The sequence below is a fragment of the Fringilla coelebs genome, assembly GCF_963513975.1.
Source record: "Fringilla coelebs genome assembly, chromosome: 1".
Taxonomy (NCBI): Eukaryota; Metazoa; Chordata; class Aves; order Passeriformes; family Fringillidae; genus Fringilla; species Fringilla coelebs.
In genome coordinates this window covers 110319548-110344253 of record NC_140028.1, presented here as the reverse complement: position 1 = coordinate 110344253, position 24706 = coordinate 110319548, and the positions used below count along the sequence as shown (strand labels likewise).

Here is a 24706-nt window from a genome sequence, read left to right as displayed (position 1 = left end):
GGAGAACATGATAATTATATCTGTCATTAAGGACACATAAATATTCTCATTTATTCCAGACAGCTTGTAACAATCAATGTAACGTGCACAAGCCATATTATGGCTCTCATTTAATGACTGCCTTTGTACTTGGAATATGCCCAATAATGAAGCCCGACAGGGTAAATATTTCACTGAGCTTCAATATTTATTCTTTTAAGGAGATGAATCTGCCTTTTTCCATCCTCACCTGAAATGAATCACCCTCTTCACAAATCCAAGTTTAAATATTTCAATTTAAATAGGCATTTGCTTTCCAAACTAAAGTCTATTTAGTCTGCTATAGTTCTAGAGACTTTCTAATTATTCCATTTGAAATGTCACTGTGTTTCAATATCCAGTCAAAATACTGAATATTTACATTTTTATATGAAGATGGGTTTGCTTGCATTCAATTTCAGGCAGAAGAAAGTTCATTTGCAAACTCTGCAGGAACTTTCTGAAGTTCAGAAAATGACACCACGGGAACGAATGCGGCTGAGGAAGTTAAATGCTGCAGATGAGAAGGCAAAGAAGTTGAAGTAAGTTGTGCCCAAGCCATGCCATTTTGCCCACCCCACAGTCTAATGGGAGAGTTAGAATTGTCAAGGTAGAAATAAAAATAGTATGAGTCTTCAGCTACTCAAAGTCAGTGAGGATCTTGGGAGACAATAAATCACACTGATTATTTATGTAGGAAAAAACTTACAACATTAGCCCAAAACTGGTGCTTCAAGTACCATGGTTCTGGTTAAATAAGTATGTGAGAGATTTTCAAATGTGTTACAATAGGAGGCAGTTTTAAATGACTGTTGATGTTAAGAATTGCACAGTCTGAGGAGTCAGACATTTAGCTGCAATCCAGCTTTGGTCAATTGTTTTGGCCTCAGAGGTTTTCCAGTAGCAATTAATAGCTCAGAGGATAAATAGTCTTGTCAAAAGATCAAACGGGGATAATGGACATGTTGTAAAGTGTTTATGATTGATGGGTTTTTTCATTAAGTGAGGCATAATAAAATGTTTTGGAAGAGACTAGGTACAGTTTCTGATGGAATATGAGAAACAACTGGAAGGCTTTGTTTGGGGTTTTTTAATAAAAACCAGAATATACTGTTTTGATGACACATTTGAAGCAAAGAACGAAAACCTTCATGTCCTTTTGGGAAGTATGTCTGAAGAGCACTTGTGTCTGAGTGGCATACATAAATTGATTCTCATTTAAAAAAAACCTCTCCTTGAACTGAAACCACTGTATAAAAAGTATTAAATTTAACACCTCTTCTGCATGGTACTTTCAGCAATATGGTAAGGTGATTCTTGTACTAATATGAAATTTGTAAATAGGAAATCTGTCTCACTTTTTAAAAATGAATGGAAATCAGAAAATAATACTAATTGCAAGATTGTTCTAGTTTGGTTTTCATAATCATTACTTTCTTGCATTTTTATGTTTTCTGATGAGTTTTTCACATTTTTTCCTTTCCCCAAAACCAAAATGAAATATATTTGTTTTGTAATATGAAGGCAACATTAATATTCAGACCTTGTTCTCAGTCATGAATCTTTAAAATGGATCAACATTGAGCTCTAGATCATTATCAGCTGACTCTGGCTAAAAATGTTGGAAACAATGCAAAAATGATACCTTCTCAAACTGGAGATCTGCTTCCAGCAGTGCAAATCCAGAGATGGGTGGGAAGGGAATGTATTAATGGAAGCTGGAAAGACTGCTTAATGTAGCACCTGTCTTAAGTTTTTCCACACAAAAATCCACAGTTACCAAGTGGCCCCCAGAGGAAGAGTTCATACACAAATGTTGCATGCCTGTCCAAGGCTGAAAAGTCCCTGCACTACATGGTAGAATAAAGCCCAGAGCATTTAAGACCTTTGGAAGAACTAGAAAAGACTGGGACTAATAATTTCTTAATTATGTTATGCAAGTTGTTAAGGTAAAATATAGTAAGGTTTGGAAATAAGGTCTGAAATCTCTTTTTGTGTTCATTAAGACCTGAGGAGATGCCATGAATATTTGGCAACATGAAAATCTCAATACAGAATTTGTTTTCCCACGTCTGCTTTTAGAAGATCCCTTTGTACATGCCCTGATATCATATTCTAAATACAAGTGTTCTGTATTTACAGGCAGCTGGCAGAAGAAAAATACCAAGAAAATATCAAAAGAATGCAAGAATTCAGGTCCCGTAATTTTCAGCAGCTGAATGTCAATGTCCTACATGTAAGTATGGGCTGTTGTTGTGAAGGTCTCATTTTTGTGCAACCAGTATATAGCACTTTTCTGTTTCCCACATGGTTTCTTTAGCACTAGAGGCACAGGTCTGTTCTGAGACTAATAACTGGGAAATGCATCAAAATCTGGGCTGCTTGGCTGAACTGGTTGATCTGTGATGAGGCAAAGTACATTCAGTTCTTCAGATATGGTTCAACAAGCTCCCCATTCATTGCACAGTTTCATTTTTTTCAGTTACCTTTTCTTAATTTGCCCTTAAATCTAAATATCTGCTCTCTGAAATGTTTTTACAGACTGTATGACATCTGAGTTGAAAATTCATTTCTTTTCAAGATGTTTAGAATTGTAATCCTTTAAACATTTTATATTTGGTGTGGCTGAGGGTTCTTTTCATTTGGCTAAGCATATTAACACTTCAACTGGCTTTCTAGTAAGAATGAAGCCTTGGAATGACTCCCAGAGTAGGTTGTCCTTTGCTTTTAAGCAATCTGCAACAGAAGATGAGCCAGTTCAATTCTAGCACCACATCCTATTGTAGAAAGAAAAGGGTCAGTTTGGAAATAGTTGGGGAATGCATCACAGAATAATTTTTTGTGTGCTTTGTAGTCTGTCTTTTCTTTTGCATGTCCTCTGGTTTCTGTTTTCCATTGTGTCTAGAGGAAAAAAAAAATTAAACCTGCTTCTTCTTATGGCTGACTCACTACTAATCATTTACAAAAATGTTAGGATTTTATTTTAGCATTTGCCTAATACATGTCCCAGGAATTGTGTAGATCAGGGCAACCATTGTGTTGTGATCATGCTGAAAGCTCTGTTCCTGTTTCTCCATGCTGCTTCATCATTTGACTAAGGAACCTGATGAGCAGACTTCAAAACACCTCATTCATTCTCAGCCAGCCACTATGGACAACTATGTGTCCACAGGACAGGATGAACCAGGAGGGAATGGGAAAAGTGAACTCAGCATGTCTGAACTTACAGACCATGGTAAGAATTCAAAATCTGATGTTAAAATGAAAATTCCTGTCAAGAAAGATTTGTCCTTTGCAGTTCGTATGCAGTGGGGAAACTGCAGCTTAAAAAGTGGTCAGATTTGTAAAGTTGTCAAAAAATGGGGCAGAGAGAAGGAAATTAATCTGGGTGAATGTATGTACAGCAGATGTATAGCAAGTTACATGGCAGGAGGTCTGTGCTCCTAAAGTTTGAGTGACCTGTGAGCAGAAATAGAGATGAATGTACTTCCTCCAAAGGAGATGCTGAATTAGAAGGAAATAACTTCAACCTTCCACATATGAAATGATTGGCATTAGAAAAGCATTTCCTAACTCATCTCTCCAGTGAAAAAAGGAGTACAAGAATTCAAAGTGTTTGCACCTTTGGTACACTTCGATGCCCTTTTCTTTAACAATGAGAGGATCAGATGGAAAATCTTTAAACTCTTCTTATCTATATTGTCCACAAATACTTAGCTATTGTCTAAAGAATATGAAGTACTATATAACATGTATTTTTCTGTTATAGACAAAAAATAGTCAAGCTTTTTGCAAAGCATCAGACTGAGGAAATCTTGTGGTCAGTGAGGAGAATATTTTTAAGATGACATTTATATGGTTTTTTCCTACAATGTTCTGGAGTAGTGTCTTACTCATATATTTAAAAATCATTGTGTGAGCACTATTATGGTGAAAGATTTTTAATCAGATTAAAATCTTGCAAATATGCATCAATATACTTTAAAGTAGGAAGTCTACTTTTCTCTAATAGCGTTGCCTTTTAGTGTCGGTTTATGTGCATCTGTGAAAGTATAGGTCATTAAATTAATGGCATCAGAATCAGTTTGCTTGTGGTGGAGGTGTTTTGGGGTTTTTTAATAGCAAATGGCTATTTTTTTTCTTTCAATGTACCCTCATTTGTGTCTATGTGGTTGGCTTGCTGTTTCACAGCATGAGGAGAGATGACCTGTGTAGGAGAGAACCCAGCTTCTAGAAATACATCCTGGGGGGAGGGTGGGGAAACGTGCAAAGGGAGGACCAGGAGAAAGCAGTAAAGTGGGTGAGAGCTGGGCTGGGAGAAACGTACAAAGACTCCTAAATAGAAACAGAACAACATGCTTGGAAGGAAAGAAACTGATTTTTCTGCCTTTAGAGGTCATTAAGCTTTTAAACTATAATGACAGGAATGAGATGCATTTGTATCTGTGATGCAAAGGCTGGGTCAGCCCATTGTACAAAACTGAATGCATGTTTAATTGCTTGTGCCAGAATCTCTGATGGAGGAGTGTGGTGGGTTCATGACAAAAAAGAGTTATGGATGAGCAAGAGAAATTACATGGTTTCTTTTCTTTGCTTTGTGAATACCTTGTTATTCCTGAAGCTGATGTCAAAGCTTGTTCTTATTCTATTCAGTATTCATGCTCTTCTTTTCTTTAAGCATTTCAGTGCAACCATGCATATCCTACATGTCTAATTATTAAGTTATTAATTGCACCTTTGCATTTGAAAATGTAGAAACTGTTCCAGCTGTTGATTTTTCAACAGAATTTAGCTCTTGATCAATGGCTATACAAGAATAAAAGAAAAAAAAAAAACTAGAAGCAAGGCTATAAAATGGTTTTAGCAAGTTGTCTTACATGCTAATTAATCTTGCTGACCTTTAGTACATTAGCAGAATGAGTTAGCCAGTGAAAACCAGACTACCAAGCTCCCTAGTTCCAACTAATCACTCAGAATGTTTGAAAAGAAGAGAAAAGGCAGGAGCAACTTTTAAATTACCAGGGCAGACCTAAAAAAATCTCAAGAAAAGCTGATGAGGAACAGCTGGGATAGTACTCCAGACCCAGCAGGAGTGGAGGAAAGTTCAGAGTGTCTGTGGCTCATAGCCTGCAGTCCTTGTAAAATTTGCAAAATGGGCTGAAGAGAAGAGCAGTGTTTGGAGCATTGAAAGATCAAGCTATTAAAGGATTAAGGAAAGAAATAAAGAATAAAACACTTTGCACTCCTTTTTCAGTGAAAATTATCTAAACAATTATGAATCACAGTTGTATGTCATTGTGGAAGGTGTCAAATACAAAGCTTAAGGTTTAGCTTCAGTGAGTAGTTTCGAATTCTGTGGCATCTTGAGTCAGATTCAGTAGTGGTAGTTACACTTAACCGAAAGTTGGGGAAAACAAGGCAGTGTAGTTAGATAAACAAACCCCACTATGGCAGTTTGGGGTTTTGGACTCAACAGTGGACAAAATTTAGCAATGGCAAAAGCATTCAACTGCTTTAGACTTCCCTGGGAAGTTTAAGCTTCTCTCCATGTTTATTTTATGTAATCAGCAATGATATTCTGAACATTTTTTATTCTAACTCGTAGCCTTGTGCACTTGAGAGACATTTGAAAGAGTTCTTTGAAATCACCTACAGCTGACCAATTTGTTAGTCTTCAAGCACATTTATTTTCTGGAACATGTGAATGGACCCTGTGGTTTTGATGTGGAGATGAACTCATTGAACTACGGAAAAGCTTCCTCAAGACTGCTTGCAGCTGGTACAGGTTCTTGACAATCTTATAAGAAATCATCAGATTCTTATTCCAAAAGAGAAATGTTTCAGGAAATGTAAATACTGTTTCTTTAGAATTTTTAAGATGCATTGCCTTATTGCCTAGCAGCTTTAGTACTTCTCTCCTCCTGTGTATAAAACTCTATAAACTTCTATACTGTTCATATACTGTTTTAATACTGGTCACTTTTAGCATATCTGGACCTTCCATCCTTATTCTTTCCTTAAGATGCTTCCTAGCTCTTACCTCAGAATACATAATAATTATTTTGGTTTTTTAATGCCCTAAGTTTTGAACTCGCAGCTCTGTTCTTTGAGTTTCCTCATTTTCTGTTATTCCTCTTCTCAGGGTCATCTAGCATTTGTTCTTATATTATCTGGTTCTAGGACTTGGTCTCTCCAGCTAGCATGCATAAAAGAACAAAGGATTCTTTTGGTTTGGCTATTACTTTTCTCCACACTGCAGATTTTCAGAGAAGTGGGCGGGATAACATTACTTGCAATAGTGAAGATTTAAAAATGTGCTTTAAATTTCTGTTTCTCTGAAAGTACTATAAGTTTCTGAACAGTTTTGCATCTTTAATCATACTATCTAAAGTAAACAAATATTCTCCTTATATGTAAAAAGACAGACAATGGAGCGGCCAAGAAAGAGATAGAAAAAAATTAATCCTGTGATTAATTAATAATTCTGTGATTACTGTTAGCCACATTAAGTAAGTAACTGAAGCATGTTGATTGTATCATTGGAACAGTAAATGTTTTTATTGTATTGTTTCAGCTAGTTAGACCACTAACATATTCCTTAGAATACTAAACCTTTATAAATAGAAGAAAATGAGCTCATTTGCAAGTCTTTTGTGTAATATTTTTAATCTGCATTGAGTTTTTAGATTGGTTAATTTGAAAACAAAACTTAAAATATTTTTTGCTAATGAGATATTTATGGAAAGATAAATGTTTTATAGTTGTGTTTAATATTAGTTGAAAAATGTTGGTATCTCTGTCTTATGCGTCCAGGAGTTTATGGAATTATCATCATACAACTAATTTAACGCTATGGCAGACAGTGCAGTTAAGAATATATTGTACTACTAGAAGCAATTTTGGCTTACTATAGATATCTTTGTGTCTCTTCCATCTTCAGTTTCTGCAAGAGATAAAGGAGCTGAAATAAGATTTGTATAGAGATAGTACACAGAAGCACTGAGCCACTGTCAGCATTAAATTCAAATATTTGTGTGTTGAACATATATATATTTATACATCTGTACCCTTCGTTTGTTTTCAATGAGCAGTGTAAAATGGAATAGCTAACTATTAGCATTAGGAATAGTTAATGATTAATAACTGAATTCCCTTTATATTTTGATTTGGATGGGTTATTTTCTGCTTCATTTCTCCAGTTTATTTTATTGATTAATTATTTCTGAATGTTAAAATGCATGTTTTGCGAGTCATGGCAATGATGTAGGAATGAGCAGTGCAGAATGTGTCAGGATAAACTTGTACCTATGTTTCCTGTTCTTGCTGAGGGTTACTTACAAAGCAAATTATTAATCTTCTCTTGTTATCATTAAAAAAAAGCCATCTAGCAATAAAATGCTTAACATCACACACCCACCCACACCCACACACCCCCCTGTCTCTTAACCAATTTTTCATAGAAGCTATCTCCATTTGGACTAGGACAGATAGGTCAATGTGTATTTTTCTGGAGATTACTGCATTTTCAGTGCATGTACTTATCTTTCAATAGTGGGTTTGTGAAAATACTGCTGAGGCAAATTATCTTGTAGTGCTGGCAACCAGAGGTCAGTTCATCTAATAGAAAAAAACCCAACAAAGCTGTGAAAAAGGACTCTGCATATTAAACTGCTCATTTCCATTAATGATAATGACTGCAGCTGGAATAAAATCATTCATTTTATAAGACATAAGCAAAATATTATCAACAGGATAATAGGACCATCCATGACCTACAACCCAGCCTGGTTGTTATGGATAAATTTGGTCAGTGTCTTCCTCTGCCAGTTAGAGCAGGGCAGTTCCAGCTGGGCAGGTTCATCACATGTTTAATGATGTGGACTCCTTGTAAAAAGCTACTGGAACTATCACAAAAGTAATGCATTGCTTCCTAGTACAGCATTACAATTCATCTTCATCTTCTAATGTACCTCATTGAGCTTGTCATCCACTCTTCTGATTCAAAAAGAATAACCAGAGAAGCAGACACCCCCTTTCCCAGAGAACTGGATATTGACATTTTAGAATGCAGAAAGTCATCTTTGCCCTAGATTTTCCACTGATAGACCACCTCAGCTTTTTTGTGTGTGCTGCTACACACTGGGCTGGGTAATGGCAGATCTCTGACTGCATCACAATAATTGAGTGCAGGTAGTTTCACCTCGGTTGCAATGTCTTCTAATGAAGCCAGATTTTGCAGCATAGTTCCTCTCAATTCTTTGTACAACTTGATTCCTTTTGACTTGGCTAAGTTCCAGAGTTTTTGAATAAATTAGGAAACACTTATGGGCGTTTACTGTAGAATCCAGAGAAATCTGTATCAGACCATGCACTGTACCCACTTATGTGGGAAAGTAGTGTGGAATATCACAAATTTCTTAGTTTGCTAGATAGAAAATCCTCTAGGTAGAGGAACACAGTCTTTGCAGCTGAAAATAGCATGGAGAGCAAGGCATAATCTTGTTATGCAACAGTAATAGCTAAAGGTTCAGGGTTTCTGATTCAATTTCTACAGTAGAACTTGCCTTGAAATTGGCTGCAAAATCATAAGCTGTATCTAAAAGTGCTTCTGGATAATTACATGCAATTCCAGATGCAACAAATCTGCCATGTCCTTAACATCCTTGTTGATGTTTCTGGTTTGGATCAGTGTTTACAGTTGAAAGATAAACTGGATACAAAGCTGCCAAGGACCCAGACCTTTTACAGGAACCATAGGGAGAGTTAAACTCCCCAAGCCACACTCTGACAGGCATGAAAACTTAAAACTATGCACTGGCATTTGTGGCTAAAATTGCCATTTTATATTCTTATCAATCTCACAGCTGATGAGACATGGTAACCAAGGGTGGAGAGGATTAATTTTTTTAAAAAGGTATTCCAGAAATTATCTATATTTTTAAGAGCTTGTCCTCTTTGTAGCACTTCATTGCCTGGAATGAAAAAAAGCCAAAGCAGAACAACACCGGACATAAGGAGCACTAATAAAATATTGTATCCTGCCTTTTTGGATTGCCGGCTGGGGCTTCCGTTGTGTTCTCTTCCGTTTTTGTAAGACTCCCAGCTCTTCATAAACTGCTACTGCAGTTAATAAACATGCTTTTGTGTGGGAAGGGGTCAAGTGAAAAGAGGAGAATAGCTTCAGTTAAATACTTGGGGTATTTAAATTCTTTGTGCAGAAAAACAAAGTAACAAATTAAAGCCATATGAATAAAGGGACATATTCTATGATCTCTCTGATCTCTATTATATTGCTTTTTATTTCTGTATACTGCAAAGATTATAAATTGTTGAATTCCTTAGCTTAATATCTTGTAATACATTACACCTGGCAACCCCCTGATTTCATTACAGTTTCAGAATAGCTAAGTAAGTTACAGTAATTGTGTACATTATTCCTATGTCTCCGTGGTTAGTTTTAAGTTATGGATACATTGCTTTGACTTTCAAGTGGACAAAGTTCAGTTGGTCCTCAAATAGGAAATGCTCACACATTATAAAATACTGTGCTTTTTTCCTAGCCTGTTATTTTTACAAACTGTGTGTGTTGAAGGATTTTCAAGGTAGTTTTGTAAATCTTGGAAGGTTGAAAGCCTGCAATATTTCTGAGCAGGTCTTCCAGCATCTGTGCACACACACCTTTGTTTTGGTGCCTGTAAAATGGTACTTGTTCATACTCATGGGTAACTAACACTCTTAAAGATGACCATACATGTGATCACACTGCTCAAAGGCTTTAAGGAAAATCAAGTCTTGTCTTGGTTTTCAGTCTGGCAAGTCAAAATAAAGCAGAATAGTACTTAGGATAAGTGATATTAAGCACCTTTCTGCATTATTCTTGTTACATTATCCTTTGTAACCAGGAAATCTTGTCTCAATTGAGAGGACAGCATTGCTGTGAGTTCTGCTGTGGTTAACCATTGGTCTCCTCTTCCTTCTGGTTACCCTACTTCCAGGATCACAAGGCTTATTCCATGACTTGCTGCAATGATAGCGTTGGGATGCTTGTGGAGAGAAACTCCACAAGTTCTGGCATTTGCAGTTACCAGTCCTACACTTGTCCTTGGAACATGGGGTGACAAACTCCTGAGACTCTTGCAGGATCTGAGGGAGTAGTGTGCTCCTCTGACCTCCTCATCTGTCTCTTGTTTTCACTGCTCGGTTTCACACTGAGCCCAACTTGTCCCAGATTCAATTAAAGCAATACTAAATCTGATTTATTATAGCAAAATCAAGATTTAATGAAGTTTGCAAGTTTTACCCAGAAAGAGAAAAATTAATCACTGATTTTTTTCCTTTTTAATCATTGACTAAAGCATTATTGTTCTTATTTAAGAAGTTCTTCCCTTGAAGTATTGCATTTGGAGAGCAGGAGTTGAACTCTAGCCATAAGCTCCTCAGGAAATCTTTTCCAAATCTATCTCCTCTTCAACATGCCTAGCTACTAAAATATTTTCATAGCTTCACGAAAATTCATAGCTTGCTTCTTACAAGAAGACTTGCACTTGCAGATTCACAGAGGGAAGCTTGCAAGAATGAAGTCTTTACAAAGCAGCTATGTAAAAAAAAACCAAACACTTTCAGTGTGGGGAGAGTAAATTATGTTACTGTAGAGCTCCTGCTTTTTTCCTAATCTCTTTTTTAGACTGGTTTATATTGGTATTGATAAAGAGAGTCTATTTCAAAATTTACCTTGGTCAATGACTAAAGTTAAAATTATTCTGTCCTAGTCTTTTTAAAAATGATACAGGAATTCCCTTCACTTCTTCCAAGGCAATATGCTAAAAAGCATTTATTAAGCACTCTATGAATTTAAGAAGCAATTATAAGCAGATGCACTGAGATTGTGTAAGTCAAAAAAAATGCTGCATACTGGATTCTCTAGCAGGTACTTCCAGATAATTTCAGTGTTTTAAATCTTCCTTAGAAAGATGCTGGTTTCTATTCCACGTTGTCCTACGTGCAGAGCAACATAGCTTTACACTGCACATTAGACATGAGGTTAAACTGATGTAAATAAAGATGCACCAGGCTTTTGCTGCAACAAACCATCAGGGAACAGGATGGTGTTGAAAAACATTTTATAAGGATTCCCAGCCCAGCCCCAGTTGCAGTTTTGTGGCTTACTTATCCAACTAGAGGGCATTTCTGGGGAGCTGAGACAAATTATACGGTGATGCAAGAAGCTGGAGGCAATTCCAAGTGAGGAAGAATTTGCTCTGAAAGAAGCTGTAAATGCTGAATTAGATTATATATTCTGCCACTTTAGCTTTCACTGCATGTGGCTGTCAGACAACTGGGTGGAGGGAATGAGAAGGTGACAGCAGTGAAGATCTTGGTTGAATTCTCCTGCTGTATTTTCTGCTTCACAGAGCAAAGTGTGCCCCTGTGATCTTTTAAATTTGTGCTTTCACAAGTGAATTTCATCTGGGTGTATAAGGGCTCAACACCTTTCTGCTTGTTTTTCTTACTTGCTCAACATATGACTTATATTATTGCTTATATCTAAATAAAATATATTTTGCATCTTTGCTACATCCACACTCTTATGTGCAAAACTACCTACACCAAGTTTGGATATGAGCCATTCCCATTTGTTTTCTTCTCTTTCTGTAACTTTTAGTTGTGAAAATACCCCCAGTTTAAGTCTTAAAAATGGCATTCTTGAACCAAATCTCAGGGAGAAGGAAATGAGTCTCTCAAGGGGCAGATTTTGTGTTAACATGTGGACTTTTTCCTTCCTGATACTCATGGCAGACTGAAAGGGAAAGTGTCAGGAGGTCGGTATCTGCCAGATTCAGGAGGAAATCAGAGTTTTTATTGGAAAGTACACTTTGACTGATACAAAAAGTTTAAAATAACTCAGGGAGTAAGATAGCTTTAAGTTGGTGTTATTAGGTCACTTTTCCTTCAACTTACATCTCTTGGTCTGTTCCTGCTGGAAGCAGTGCAAGTAGTAGGGCAACTTTTACACTAATAAAGACTCATGCATAAATGAAATGGCTTCCAAAACTCACTAAATGCTCCCTGTTACTGACTAAATCACTCACTATGTTGTTCTTTCTTTTTACTCACCCATCACTGCTAAGAAGATTTCTGAATATTTGAAAGATTTTTAGATTTGCTGATCTTTAAACCATCTCTGAAATGCAGCATGGCTTCATCTTCATTGTCACTGCCTACCAGAGCTCCCATTTCTGTATATGTGACAATTAGGAAATCAGAAGAAAAAACCAACAAATTATTCAGAAAACTAGGGAAAAATGTGATCAAAGTCTTCCTTTTTGCTGTTCATTTTTGTTAACCAGTCCTTTGAAGAACTTCTTTTTTCCTCTCATTCTTTGTCTCTGTAGTTACTGATAAAATACCAGATGGTAGAATGTTTAGGGGAAAAAAAATGGTGTTCTTCAAATAAAATGCTTCTCTTGCAAATTTAATTTTGGTTAAAAAAGGTAATGTTTCCTTGGATAAACACTTTGAAACTTGCTACTTTCTTTCTATCATCAAGTAGTAGATGATTCCCATGAGGCCACTCTGATTTACAACCTCAGTGTCTCTTTTTCTAGCCATTTCACTCAGTGATACCCATAAAATAATTGAAGCTTTTTACTTTTTTAAAAATGCAAAGAGGAGAATTATAAAATATTACTGTTTAAATGGGGTATATTTCTAGTTCTCATTTTGGAGAACTCATTTTACTTTATGTGTAAGCCGCTCATGGCCATGTCAGAAGATGATTCATTTAACAACTTCATAGTCCCTTTGTGCTTCTCCAGAAGGATTGTGCAGAACTTTCATGGGCACAAAAATCCTATACATCCCCTAGTTAATTTCTTAAATGTATGTTCTGAGAGTCTGTTTCAGCATAGTTTAGAAGAGATGGACAAAAGATTCCACTGTCTTTCTGAACAATGAATCTTCAGAGCTTGAAAAGGCGTATATCATCTATACCTGACCAAAGGATGGTGATTCTCTTTGACTGAAACTTTTAAAGTTGAAGGATTTTGTCTTGCACAGGGAAAAAACTCAACAAACTGCCTCAAACCCCCAAACCAATCTGACTGAACTTATATTATAATTAAGAAGTTAGTTTATTTTTTCTAATCATATGGGTACTGTTCTGAGCTGCAGAGTGTCACAGAGCCCTTGATCTCCTTTGTGGTAGAATTTGTCACTCAGGATGATCTAGCTTGGGGAAACATGTCTCTGTCTTTCAAACATTTCTCCTACTGACCATGCTTCAGCTCCTTATGTTTTCTTCCTTGAAGGCAGAAATCCCTTTCTGTTTTCTCCCTCTGTGATAACTGATGCACAGCTCTGAAGAGAGCTGCCCAGCCCTGTGCACCAGCTCCTCTTGCCAGCTCCTAAGTTTCTGCTTAGCTTGTTCAGTGTGTATGTGAAATATGTGTGCACAGACAAATAGATCTGGGAAGATTCTGAACTGTTTGTGAGGAATCAAATAACCACAGCATTATAAAATAATTTAGGTTGGAAGGAACCCCTGGCAGCCTAGTCCAACCTGCTCAAAGCCACTCTTTTCAGCTCAAGCTATTTAGGGGTATCTGATCAAGCTTTAAACACCTCCAAGGCTTGATTGAGCTCTTGCATATTCTTTAAGCCAATTCCACTTCTCTCTTCTCTTTCTCTTCTCCTTCTCTTCTTCTCTTCTCTTCTCTCCTCTCCCTCCTCTTCCTTTCCCTCTCCTCTTCCTTTCCCTCTCCTCTCCAATTTAGGATGTTCCAGATGTTTGTTGTGTCTTGTCCTATCACCAGTCAGCTCTGCAAAGAAACAGGCTCCATCTTCCTTTTATCCTCCAATCAGATAGGCATAGACAGCAGCAAGGTTTCCCCTTTGCCTTCCCTTCTCAGGGCTGAAGGGAATCTGCTCTCACAGCCCCTTCTTGCACCCAGCCTGGGTGGCACTGTGGCATCTGCTCCAGTAGGTAACTAACACCTGCTCATATGGGATCAAACTGGTATTTGCTGATGCATTTCCACAGAAAGGAAAGGATCAAGGGCACCTTTGTGGTACTGATGGGGTCCTGCCAGGACCTTTGTCCTGGCCCCGTCTCTCAATTTTCTGAGTTCTCTGTGTCAGCCTCTGGTAGCAGAGGTGTGGTAACATCACTTTCTGGTGTCTTGGTTCATGTTTCCATCTTAGGAGTCCATAATGTCTCATGACAGTGTGTGTCAGAGCAGTTGAGTGATTTGCTCCTAACTTTCCTCTATGTGATGCTGTGCAGACCAAGTGTAACAAAATGAAAATGTAGCAACTTTTTCCTTAAGGTAGGAATGTGGCAGCTGAGAAAATCTGCCTTTTTCCAGAGATGCAATGAAGCCTTTGGATCAAAAAGTACAACAGTCCTAAAGAGTCAAGTGTGACTCTGTTACTGTGAATATAAATAGTGAAAATTTACATATGTTGCACCATTCTGTTTTCTTTTTTCCTTTTACTGTTTTTTTTTTTTCTTTTAATAACAGTGGCCTTACTTATTGTCTTCTGCATGCTCTGGAATGTGGGAATGCTACATCAATGCAACAATGACAAGTATGAGTTTGAGGCAGAAGAAAATTAAAGATATTTATCAAAGTATTTTCATCTCTTTGGAGAAAATTGTTGTTGCTGAGTTACCACACTACCTGAAACAAGCTCTTGGTGGATTTAAGCAAAATATTACAAGCATCACATTCCTCTGTTTTCTGTTTAGCTAGTCTTCTTGGGAAATAACCAGGCTTTTATGTTTTTTTTTTAGGTAGTGGGTTTTTACCTTTCATTCCACTATTAGCATCACGTTACTGTATAGAAGAAGATCTAAAGAGGAATGGTTTTATTCAAAGCTTGTTTTCTTTCTAATATCTAATAGAAAGTACCAAGTGTCTCAATGCTATGCCTAAACCATCTAGCAATACCAAAGCAACAGCTGAGTTTGTTTTGAATTCAGTGCTTTGTAAGCAAATAAAAGCTGTTGTGACTGGCCTTGGTGCAATACACACAGCTGGATAAAGCACAAGGTGCTTTCAGAGACCAGCTGAGAGATGTGGGGGGGTCAGGGGGCAGAAGCAGCTCTACAGACCCTTCCTTGTGCTCCCTATGGAGAATGCAAAATGCTGTATCAGATATGCTCAGCTGGATGCTAGTCCAGCTGTCAAAACAGAGGCAGGGTCCCCTGGGTTCTGCAGCAGCAGTTTTGTTTCCTCTTTCAGCACAATAGTCTTGGCATTGCCCTCACTTAGCACCCCTTCTTTACCCAAGTACCTCCCAGGCACAAACAGGCTTAATTTCTATTTTATTTATCAGAACAAAGGACAGGGTCAAGGTCCTGTCACTGGAGTCCATGCTAGGATTTGCAGTGGTCAAGCAGCCTAGCCCAAAGATCAACATTTTTTTAAAAATATGAAAGCACAAACTAAAGAATTTTCTTCTGTGCAACTTCTCCAGTAACATTCAGGAATGGGAGCAGTAACCAGTCTTTTGTCACCTGGTCTGTGGAAATTGGAGGTGTATGTGAAATCACATGGATTTATGGGAAAACTCAGGTAGAAAATATTCTAGAGGATGGACTGCAGGCGTGGAAATGGAAGCTCGTGGGGCCTGAGCTGAAAATACCAACTCACTCAAGCTCTCTGCACTTGGACTTTACTAGGCCAGCTCAGGTACAGCTTGCCACGCTGATTTATGTGTCTGCTGTGCCAAATCCACCTGATCTGTTCTTGAAATTTGTCTGATCCTGGGTCTCAGCTCAATAAGCTGTTCTGTACTCAGATAATTCTGCAGAGAACCAGAGATGTCTTGTGCATCTATAATACATGGAGGACTGGGAGCTGGCTCTACTTTGGTAACATTCAAAGAATTGTTATATGGAAATAGTTTAAATAAATATGTAAATGCTTTGAAGGCTCCTTCTTTCAAGATGCCAGTCATAAAACCAAAAAGTTTTAAGAACTTTTATTAGGTAAAGGCTAAATTCCCCTGCACTGGACATGCTGTCTTCTTTCAGAAATGCCACTTGGAATTGGTTTCTGAATTGGGGCCAGTAAACTTGTATACCCTGGGACATCTCCAGCATGTGAACTAGCATTTCAAGTTGTATTACTAAGCTCAGATTAACTGGCTGTCTATGAACAGCTGTCAAACCAATTTCACAAATGCTGAAGTGAATAATTCCAACACGGATGCAAAGGCTGGCATGGAAGTGGAATACAGCCCCTGCCAGCCTCTCTGCATAGTTCAGGGGCATCACCAGTTTTCTATGGTCATGGGCTGCTCACAAAGTATAGAGTTTACAGCAGCCAGAGCAGACATTTTAAGGTTACAGTGATGAGTAAAAAGACTGATTTTGATACCTTGTTTGGTTGGAAAGGAGAGGCTTGCATTTTTTAGTACAGCAATAAACAAATGCAGAATGTGGGAGAAGATGACTCAGAAAACACCAGCATAGTCTGATGTTTGTATTACAACATAATAAATGGGCTGTTTTATAAGTGTTTGAATGCACATAGACAGAATGCAGATGAACCTAATAAAATTATCATAATCATTGGGATGGCAGCCTCTCTGCAAGAAAGAAAAATTGATCACCTCACATGGAAAAGGAGATGTATCATAATTTTGTAGTGTTCTTTCCACATAGAAAGGATGATATTTAAGATTCTCTTTTTAACAAAGTGCTGGACTTTCTGTCAAATGGCACTTTGTAGAACTCAAGCAATTATATAAATGCTTTCTTTGTGAGAATATGTTTTTGGGTTGGGGGTGTTCTTCTGGAAACTCAGGTATTGATTAGTTGTTTGTTTGACTGTTTTTTCAAATGAAGAAAGGTGAAAAATAGAAACAGGAAGGATTAGGATTAGCAATTGTGACAGTGGAGCATGGGGCTTTTATGTAGCTTCCATTAATATCTTAAACCAGAAACCTGAGTAAAAATGTGTCAGCATTTTGGAGCTAAATCAGGTTTATAAAGAAAAGAAGTATTTTTGAAATTACTTTGGAGGCAATAGATAGTAGACCTTATCTCTCACCAGGAGAGCTTAACCATCTAATGCTGCAGATGGCTACGCTATTTTTCCTGAGTTCTCTTTCTTTCACCTTAAAGATTAGAATTATTTCTCCTGCCCAAACTCAAATGTCCTTTATATGGATTTTAATTGCGTTCCCCTGTTTGAATCCTTTTGGGTTTTTATCCATGTAAAACAATTTAAAAATCGATTAATAATTTTTATGTCGTATTGTTTGAACTTAATTTATTTAAATGCAGTAAAATTTAAGATCGTTCTTATTTCTCTAAAGGGGCAGACTTAATTGAGGAGAGTGGTTGAAATTAGCATTAGCTAAAATTATGACAATGACAGTGATGATTTATGACAGCTGAACATTAAATATTTTTTGTCTTCAACTAACATTCCTTCTAGTAATATCGCCCTGAAGGAGATGCAATCAGACTTCAAGCTGTTTCACTAATTCTTTTGTACAGAGTCTGGGATGCCAAAGGATTTCACCCAGTGCAGAGTGGCTGGAGTGTCTTTCAAGCTGTGATGAATGTGTTGAGTTTTAATACCAATTATTGTACTTCATGGGCTCATTGGCTACATTAATATTGCACTCACTGCTATTACTAAAACTTGTGATGGTAATAAATTGAGAGAGCATGACACAAAAGTGTGCATATCTTGATTTTATAGTAGTTTCTTTTATTTTATTGTAGTTTTTCTTCAAGAAAGTTTGGGAAAGTATATAGATTTAATTTCTCATATCTTTTTAACATGTACCTGATGTATATTATTTTCTATATTAGCTTAGCAGTTGTATTCACCACAAGTTCTGTGTGTTAGAGAAAACAATACTGAGTTATAATTTCAGGTCACAAAAGCTGGGTTCAGTTCAAAATTGGCCTTGCTTTGACTTAATGATGCCATAAGGTCACTTCCTGCCTGATATATTGTATAGTTTAGAGATTTCAGTGCAGTATCAATATAGATCCCTTAGGTTCATTAATTCACACATGATGAGGATTTGCACTTTGCCAGAGCAGCTTTAACACTGCTTACCATATCACTAAATACACACATTTTACTCTGAGAACTATCCTTTGCTTTCAATTACAGAATGCATTGTTATTGACATAACAGTGGTGCTATAAAGTTCATTTATATCTTTTTCAGATCATTCTTTTTTTCTCTATATATGCTATAAACTCATAATTGCTTTTAGAGATCCCTGAAGACCCAGAAGTTGCAGAAGAATATTATAAAGATGAGTTTGAATCCTGTTCAGAGGACAGTGAAGAGGAGGAAGATGCAGAATTGTCATGGACAGTCTCTAAGACAAATCACCAGGTAAATATGACCTCTGAGAACCCTGTATACATTTGATGCTCATTTTCCATGAGAAAATTGAGTTCCTTCCCCGAATTTGTCCTGCTGGCATTGCTGATTTTTTTTTTTAGGAGTGTGTGTATATATCAATACATCAATACCATGAATTAATTATATGTGTGTTATAAGATATTGATGAGAAAGATTTTTGTATTCCTTCAAGATTAAAGGTAATACTCCCATGAATGCCTTAAGGTAGATCATTGTCAGAAACCATTCTTGTGACTCTAAAACACTCAGAGTGGGATCCTCAAATGCCAGCTATGATTTAAATTAGATTAAAGCTGAAGGCATACTTCAAGCATAAGATCTAAGTTCCAGCTCTAATTCCCAGACAAAGATAATCACCTCTAGTTCCTGCCTATATTAGACATATTTTCTAGGACAGTGTGATGAATGATGAGCCTAAACAGCTGCAAGACTTGTTCAGCAAATCTGTAGACTTTTCCACCCCACTGAAATCATCAGTGAAGAGAAAACTTATTGCTGAAAGGCTTAAAGTAGCTTTATCAGTTAAGGCTGCCACAAGAAAGGGGTTGCAGCGTGAAGGTTGAAGATTATTGCAAAAGGCACCTAATTTAGATCTGATCAGAATGAGCAGAGATGAATCTTGTCTCCAGTGATCAAGTCTCAGTGAAATCAATAAACTTAAGTGCCTAAGGCAGTTCTGAAAATGGATCTTCCTGAGGCATTCAGGAACTATCAATTTCTCCCATGGGCCTCCAGTTTCAAGCATGGCCTGCAGTGCCTCTGAATGGTACTATCTGGTTCTGCCCAGGGACAGTAACTTTGTTCTGTGATCATGTGCAGAGTTTGCAGAACAGGGTGTGATGTTTTCTGCATTTCAGGGAACTGGCCAAGAAGACTAATACTCTTCACTGAATTATAAATAACTTGTGGTTTTTGAAAAATTTGAACTAATAGCTTCTTTGAGATGTAGTTTTTAAGGCAAAAATAAAGTGTGAGAAATCAGAACTCTACTTCTACCACACTAGCAGGGGATCCTGAAATTGTCCCCACGTAAAACTTGAAGTTTACTCAGAAAAAGCTCCATTCAATCCAGGCATGTCCCCCTAACTTTCAAATTAAACACACAGGATGCCTTCAAATTCAGGAGCAGTTTGTGATCGAAAGAAATTGTTATTCAATTGTAAAACATTGGATTATCTCAGACAATAATTTTTAAAAGTTTGCTGCATTTGTGCTTACCCACAACACACAGACATGTAAAGAAACCATTGTCTGGAAAGTCTACCACAAGGTACTCTTGAAAATGAAATTACCCACTTTCATCATTGAAATTGCTAATTTTCTTCAGACTCTGAGACATTTTTTCTTTTTTAGAATGCCTTTTGAAATTTTCATTCACCTTTCATTGATGGTACCATTAAGTGTCAATCAGTAGTGGTTTTGAACCGGCAGACTGCTGCTTAGAATTAATGAAGGGCAGAAGACAAAAACAGATTTCTCAGTAATGCAGAATACATTAGGTGTTGGCATTCAGATGTGAGCTGCAACAGTCCCTCATGCTGGACTGACTAAAAATGCCATAATAAGAACCAGCATGGTGGGCTGGAAGAGCTATCCCACTGGCACCCCATTGTGTCTGTCACCTTAAGATATTCAATAAGTGTGTTTCTGGCTAATGACACAATTACCTTTTCTATTTTTTGAGAAGTGAAAATAGGCAATTTTTGCTTTCTCAAGTGAAAAATTCTGCAGTAAATCTGAGGTGAAAGCAGACTGAACATACCTGTGCAAATCTGAACATCTTTGTCTGAACTCAACAAACAGAAGGGTGTGAAGGGAAGTAAGCAAGCATTCTTAGGGAATAAACATCTAATGCAGGTTGGATGGAATACACAGAGAGGTCCCTCTTTGGTGATTATAAAGGGATTTAGAGTTATTAACATGCACACAACATCTTCCTTTGGATATCAATGGTTATGTGAGATGAATCCCACTCAAAGGTAGGTGGGATCATGCTCAGTATTAATAATAAGCTTCAAATCCTACCAGAATAGCAAAGGTTTGCTTCTGCAGTCATTTACTTAATACCAAAACTCCTACTTCTATTTCTATGATGGTAGTCATACTCTTAAACCCTTTCTTCAAAGATACCTTAAACCAAGCTTTTGGAGGTGTGTGCTAAAAAGTCATTCCACTGCAACACAGGAGCTGGTAAGGTAATTTCTGCAAATCTCTTAAATTTCCAATCCCAAGATTGCTTTACTAGTTACTTCTGTGCAGAGAGGGCAGAAATGCTGCACCTGGTGGTGCTCTCTGGTGACCCTATTATTTCAAACAAGGATTTAAAAAATTTCCAATGTTCATGCAGTAGCATGGGGTCAGAAAAGTCATCTTTATGAACAACATATTAAGGTGCAAGATGTAGAAAGGGATGTGAGCTATTTATTCAAGCTATATTAGCCTCCCACAGATGTCAAGACAGACTGGGAAGTAGCAGCCTCACATGGCATGTAAGACCACTTAGGAAGGTAGAGTTAGGCACTGAAACACTAATTTTAAAGGTTTAAGGTGGGAGCTAAGACAGCTTTATTTTTTTTTTTCTCATGTTGATACCTATCAGTACAGCCTATCTGATTTCAGATACATTTTCTAGCACTGTAGTTTAGTGTCTTTTGTTCCTTTCTTTTGGAGCAGAAATGCACATTGACAGATTTCAAGTGGCAATTTGCCAATTACTTTTCCAGACCTCCACCTCTTCAAGCCAGTGGTTCTTTTCCACATGGTTTTTAATAGGAGAACCAGTTTCTAATAAGGGGGAAGTCATAAAAAATAATAACAAACTGATTTTAAAAGCATTTCAATGTGTGATGCTTAACAGAGGTTTCATCTTGAAAAGTTAGTGTGCAATGAAGCTTCCATTGGCTTTGATTTAGCTGAGATGCTGGTGGATGCTCTTTGCTGCAGTTCATCACCATGCTCTTAGTGGTTTTTCTCAGTGACCATAATAACAAATTCACCCTCTTCACTATGACAAAGTCTGCTCCTGTGATGCAGTACCTACTGAGAGGAAGTAGGTTCCTATTTTCACATTCCAAGTTGCTTCTGAGATTGTCAAGCCAGACAATCAGCTGAGATAAATTATCATAGCTCCAGCAGTTCTGAGTGGCCTGTGTGCTGTGACCCCTAAGATGCTCCCCTGGATTCCTAACATATGTTTTGGCAGGCTTGTGGCTGTTAGAAATGGGGTTGTTTGTTCTGAATCTGGAATGTGCAAGCATTCACCCACACTGGCCCTTGTGCATGGGAGTGCCTCTCTTCTGGGCATCTGTCACACTGCCTTGCCCATTCCTGTAGGGCTCTGCCTTCTCTGAAAAAAAAAAAAAAAGAGAGAGAGAGAGAAAGATTAAAGAAATAGATTAAATGAAACAGCTAAACCCTCTTCTAGTGCTAAACCCAAGTGGGGAAAAGGTAGAAAGATAGGAGTGATGAAGAGGTGAAAATATATCTTTTGCTTTACAGCATAAAGAGATGAAACCAGCTTTGTTGTCATAATTGGAGTAAATATGATGTCCTTTTATGAGAAGTGAAAGGTTTGAGAATTACAGGCTTTATCCCATTTTAAAAAGGTTTCATTAAAGCAATAGTGTTGTATATGGTTATTTACTATGTTTTGTCTATCTGTCTGTAGATTTGTGGTTAACTGTTAGGGATAATAAAAGTAAAAATAATTATGAAGTAATAATAGCAGAAAATCAATATAACTTTTTCGTTTTGAATGAATAAGATTTAATGAAATAGTTTTAATGAAGTCCTAATGGTTCTTTTTTTTTTAGAATTACAGAGAAATTATATCTGTAATACTGTCTTAATTCAATATTCAGTATGTGCTGTGTATATTAACAGAATGAATGCATTCCCTGGCATTTCCGGGCTGCAGAACTGGAAACACTTGTGCTGTCTTGATCCAATCAGGACCTCACAGGCTGCTCCAAAAGGGCAGAGAGGCTCCTTTGAACCTATGAGCTTGTGGGTTACCTGTTGTAATGGCCAGCTAAGAACCTGATTCCTGCCTTGCAAACCGCAGCTAAAGTAGCAGAGCCTGTTTCAAATATAAGTCCATACAGCGGCTTGGGGTGAAAGAATAGTTAGGTTATGCTCATCCCTAACAGCTCCCACTTGCATCAGAAGGTCCCTAACCAGCTGGAAGTCATTGCCTACAATTACTGCTGTCCTATTTAGGAGTACTGGCAGTTCCTAAATTGAGAAATTTAGAATGGGCATTTTAATAAGATCACAGAAGAGTGTAAAACAGATTGTCCATTGTAGAAGTGGAGGTCAATAGTGTTTCTTTTTATTCCATTGTTTTCAGTCTTAAAGGCATAGAGTGCTGACTATTTTTTTAAAAATGCATATTTTTGAGATATTTTTAAAAATACATATTTTTAACATATTTTTTAGCAAGGTGGAGATTTTGACTGTCAGTTTTAAATAGTCAAGAACTGCTGTGTTTTTAAATGTGATATGGCAGCAGCTTCTGCACACTCAGAGTTCAAGCTTTTCTTGGACTGTCATAAAATTGTGATGTTCTTCCTGGACAACAACCACTGTTTAATCGCCAGAACTTTAAATTTCATCTGTGTACACAAACAGCATTTCATATGAATGATATCGTGGCAAAACTGTCAGCCATCTGTTTGGTAGCAGAACACTTGAAATATTAAAATGTTAAAATCTCTTCGTAATTAAAATTTTTTTAATTAGTTGTTGTTACTAGACATGTAAGTAGATGAAATTACATGAAAGATAGGTATTAATTTGCTGTGGGCAGCTATCATAAACATAAAAAATTTTGGCATCATGAACAATTATATACTTGCCTTTTTCAGTGTAATATTGTTTTTGTTTTTCCAGGACTAACTGATGATAAAATGCTGGTATATTTTCACAGACTGCACACCACCCTCCACAGTAAATAATCTCCTTTAAATTCCATGCACAGTTGTTTTAAACACTCATGTTCTGCAAGGAATCTGACTTAAATTGTTGTTTGGTTATTGCATCATTCCAAAGCCTGATGATTTAGGAGAAGAAGACGTAGAAAATGTCCTGAGCAATGTAACTTCTTTATAGTTTAGTCTTGACACTTACTGATGTGATATCCTCTATGTTTGTGGGATGGTACCTCTGGGACATAGTGTTTGTGTTTAGGTTTGTGCTCACACTGATGCTATTCCTATTTCTTTTATTCTCAGGACAGTGATATGGAGGCAATGGTTGAGTATTTGGAGAGTGTCCTGAATAGCAGCTCATTGGGTAAGATGATGTATCCTCTTTAGATAGCAGCAGTTATTAGCAGTCTGTATGCATCACTGTCCAGCTATTTTCATTTTGCAACAAAATGACTCAAAAAATGTGATCCCTTTGAAAATTGCTTCCTTAATCTATTGCAAAGAAGTACAACTATGCCAAAAGAAAAGGCATAAGTAGTTAAGTGCTCCTGTTGAAAATAATAAAACTATGAAGCATGATAGTCAGAAGTATAGATTGTTATAAAAAAAAATTTAAACTTGGCTACTGTCATTTTTTTCTCAAGAGGAAAATATTTGAGGATGTGTAAGCTATTTTATAGCTTTTAATCCTGGTAACAATAAGAGAAAATGAATTAAAATATTTAATATTTTTAAAATTATGATGAAGGTTTGGATAATACTTATTTATATAACAGTATCTCATTACAGGTAAAAAGAAAACAGGGAGAATTTAAGTTAGTAATTTAATCCTAAAATCTCTGGCAAAATAATGTCTATAGATTTACAGTTGGAAAACCTGGGTCATTGTGGTCTACTTAAAAGCTAAAAAGAAAACTTATGAGAAAGAAGGCTATTTACTGTGGCTGTCACAGTCACTGTCCTCAGAGCCACCAGGTGGGACTGTGCCGGCAGCAGCCCGAGCATGAGCTGCATGAAAGGCCAGCTGAGCTCCCAAAGGCTCCCATGGGAGCTGCAGCCTCATTTAGCTGCTTTGTTTGCACTCATTCAGTTGGGATAAACCTGATTTGGGATTATCTAAAACCACAACACAGGAGACTCCCAGGAAGTCCTGCTTCCAGAGGTTCTTCCAGTGCTGAGCTCTGGTTCACCCCTGCTTGTGAGTCTGGGCAGATGGGAAGAGAGAGCCAAAGAAGAAGGATGAAAGGGAGTAATCAAAGTTGTGGCCATCATAATCTTGTAGGTCATCTTCTAGGTCACCTTCACTGGTCACCTTCTGGGTTCCATGCCAGGAGACCCCGAGGACTGAAGGAAGGAACA

The 24706-nt window shown here is 37.3% G+C and overlaps 1 protein-coding gene across 1 annotated transcript in view; it reads left to right on the top strand.

The window, feature by feature from the left end:
* Window positions 1-24706, top strand: part of NEK11 (NIMA related kinase 11) — a gene marked incomplete at both ends in the record, with an annotated part of 77717 nt that overhangs the window by 34660 nt on the left and 18351 nt on the right. The window contains 5 exons of the mRNA XM_084212188.1: window positions 441-560; window positions 2161-2254; window positions 3118-3253; window positions 18265-18389; window positions 23651-23711. Of these exons, the coding sequence (XP_084068314.1) occupies window positions 441-560; window positions 2161-2254; window positions 3118-3253; window positions 18265-18389; window positions 23651-23711 (536 nt within the window). The remainder of the gene's footprint in view (window positions 1-440; window positions 561-2160; window positions 2255-3117; window positions 3254-18264; window positions 18390-23650; window positions 23712-24706) is intronic.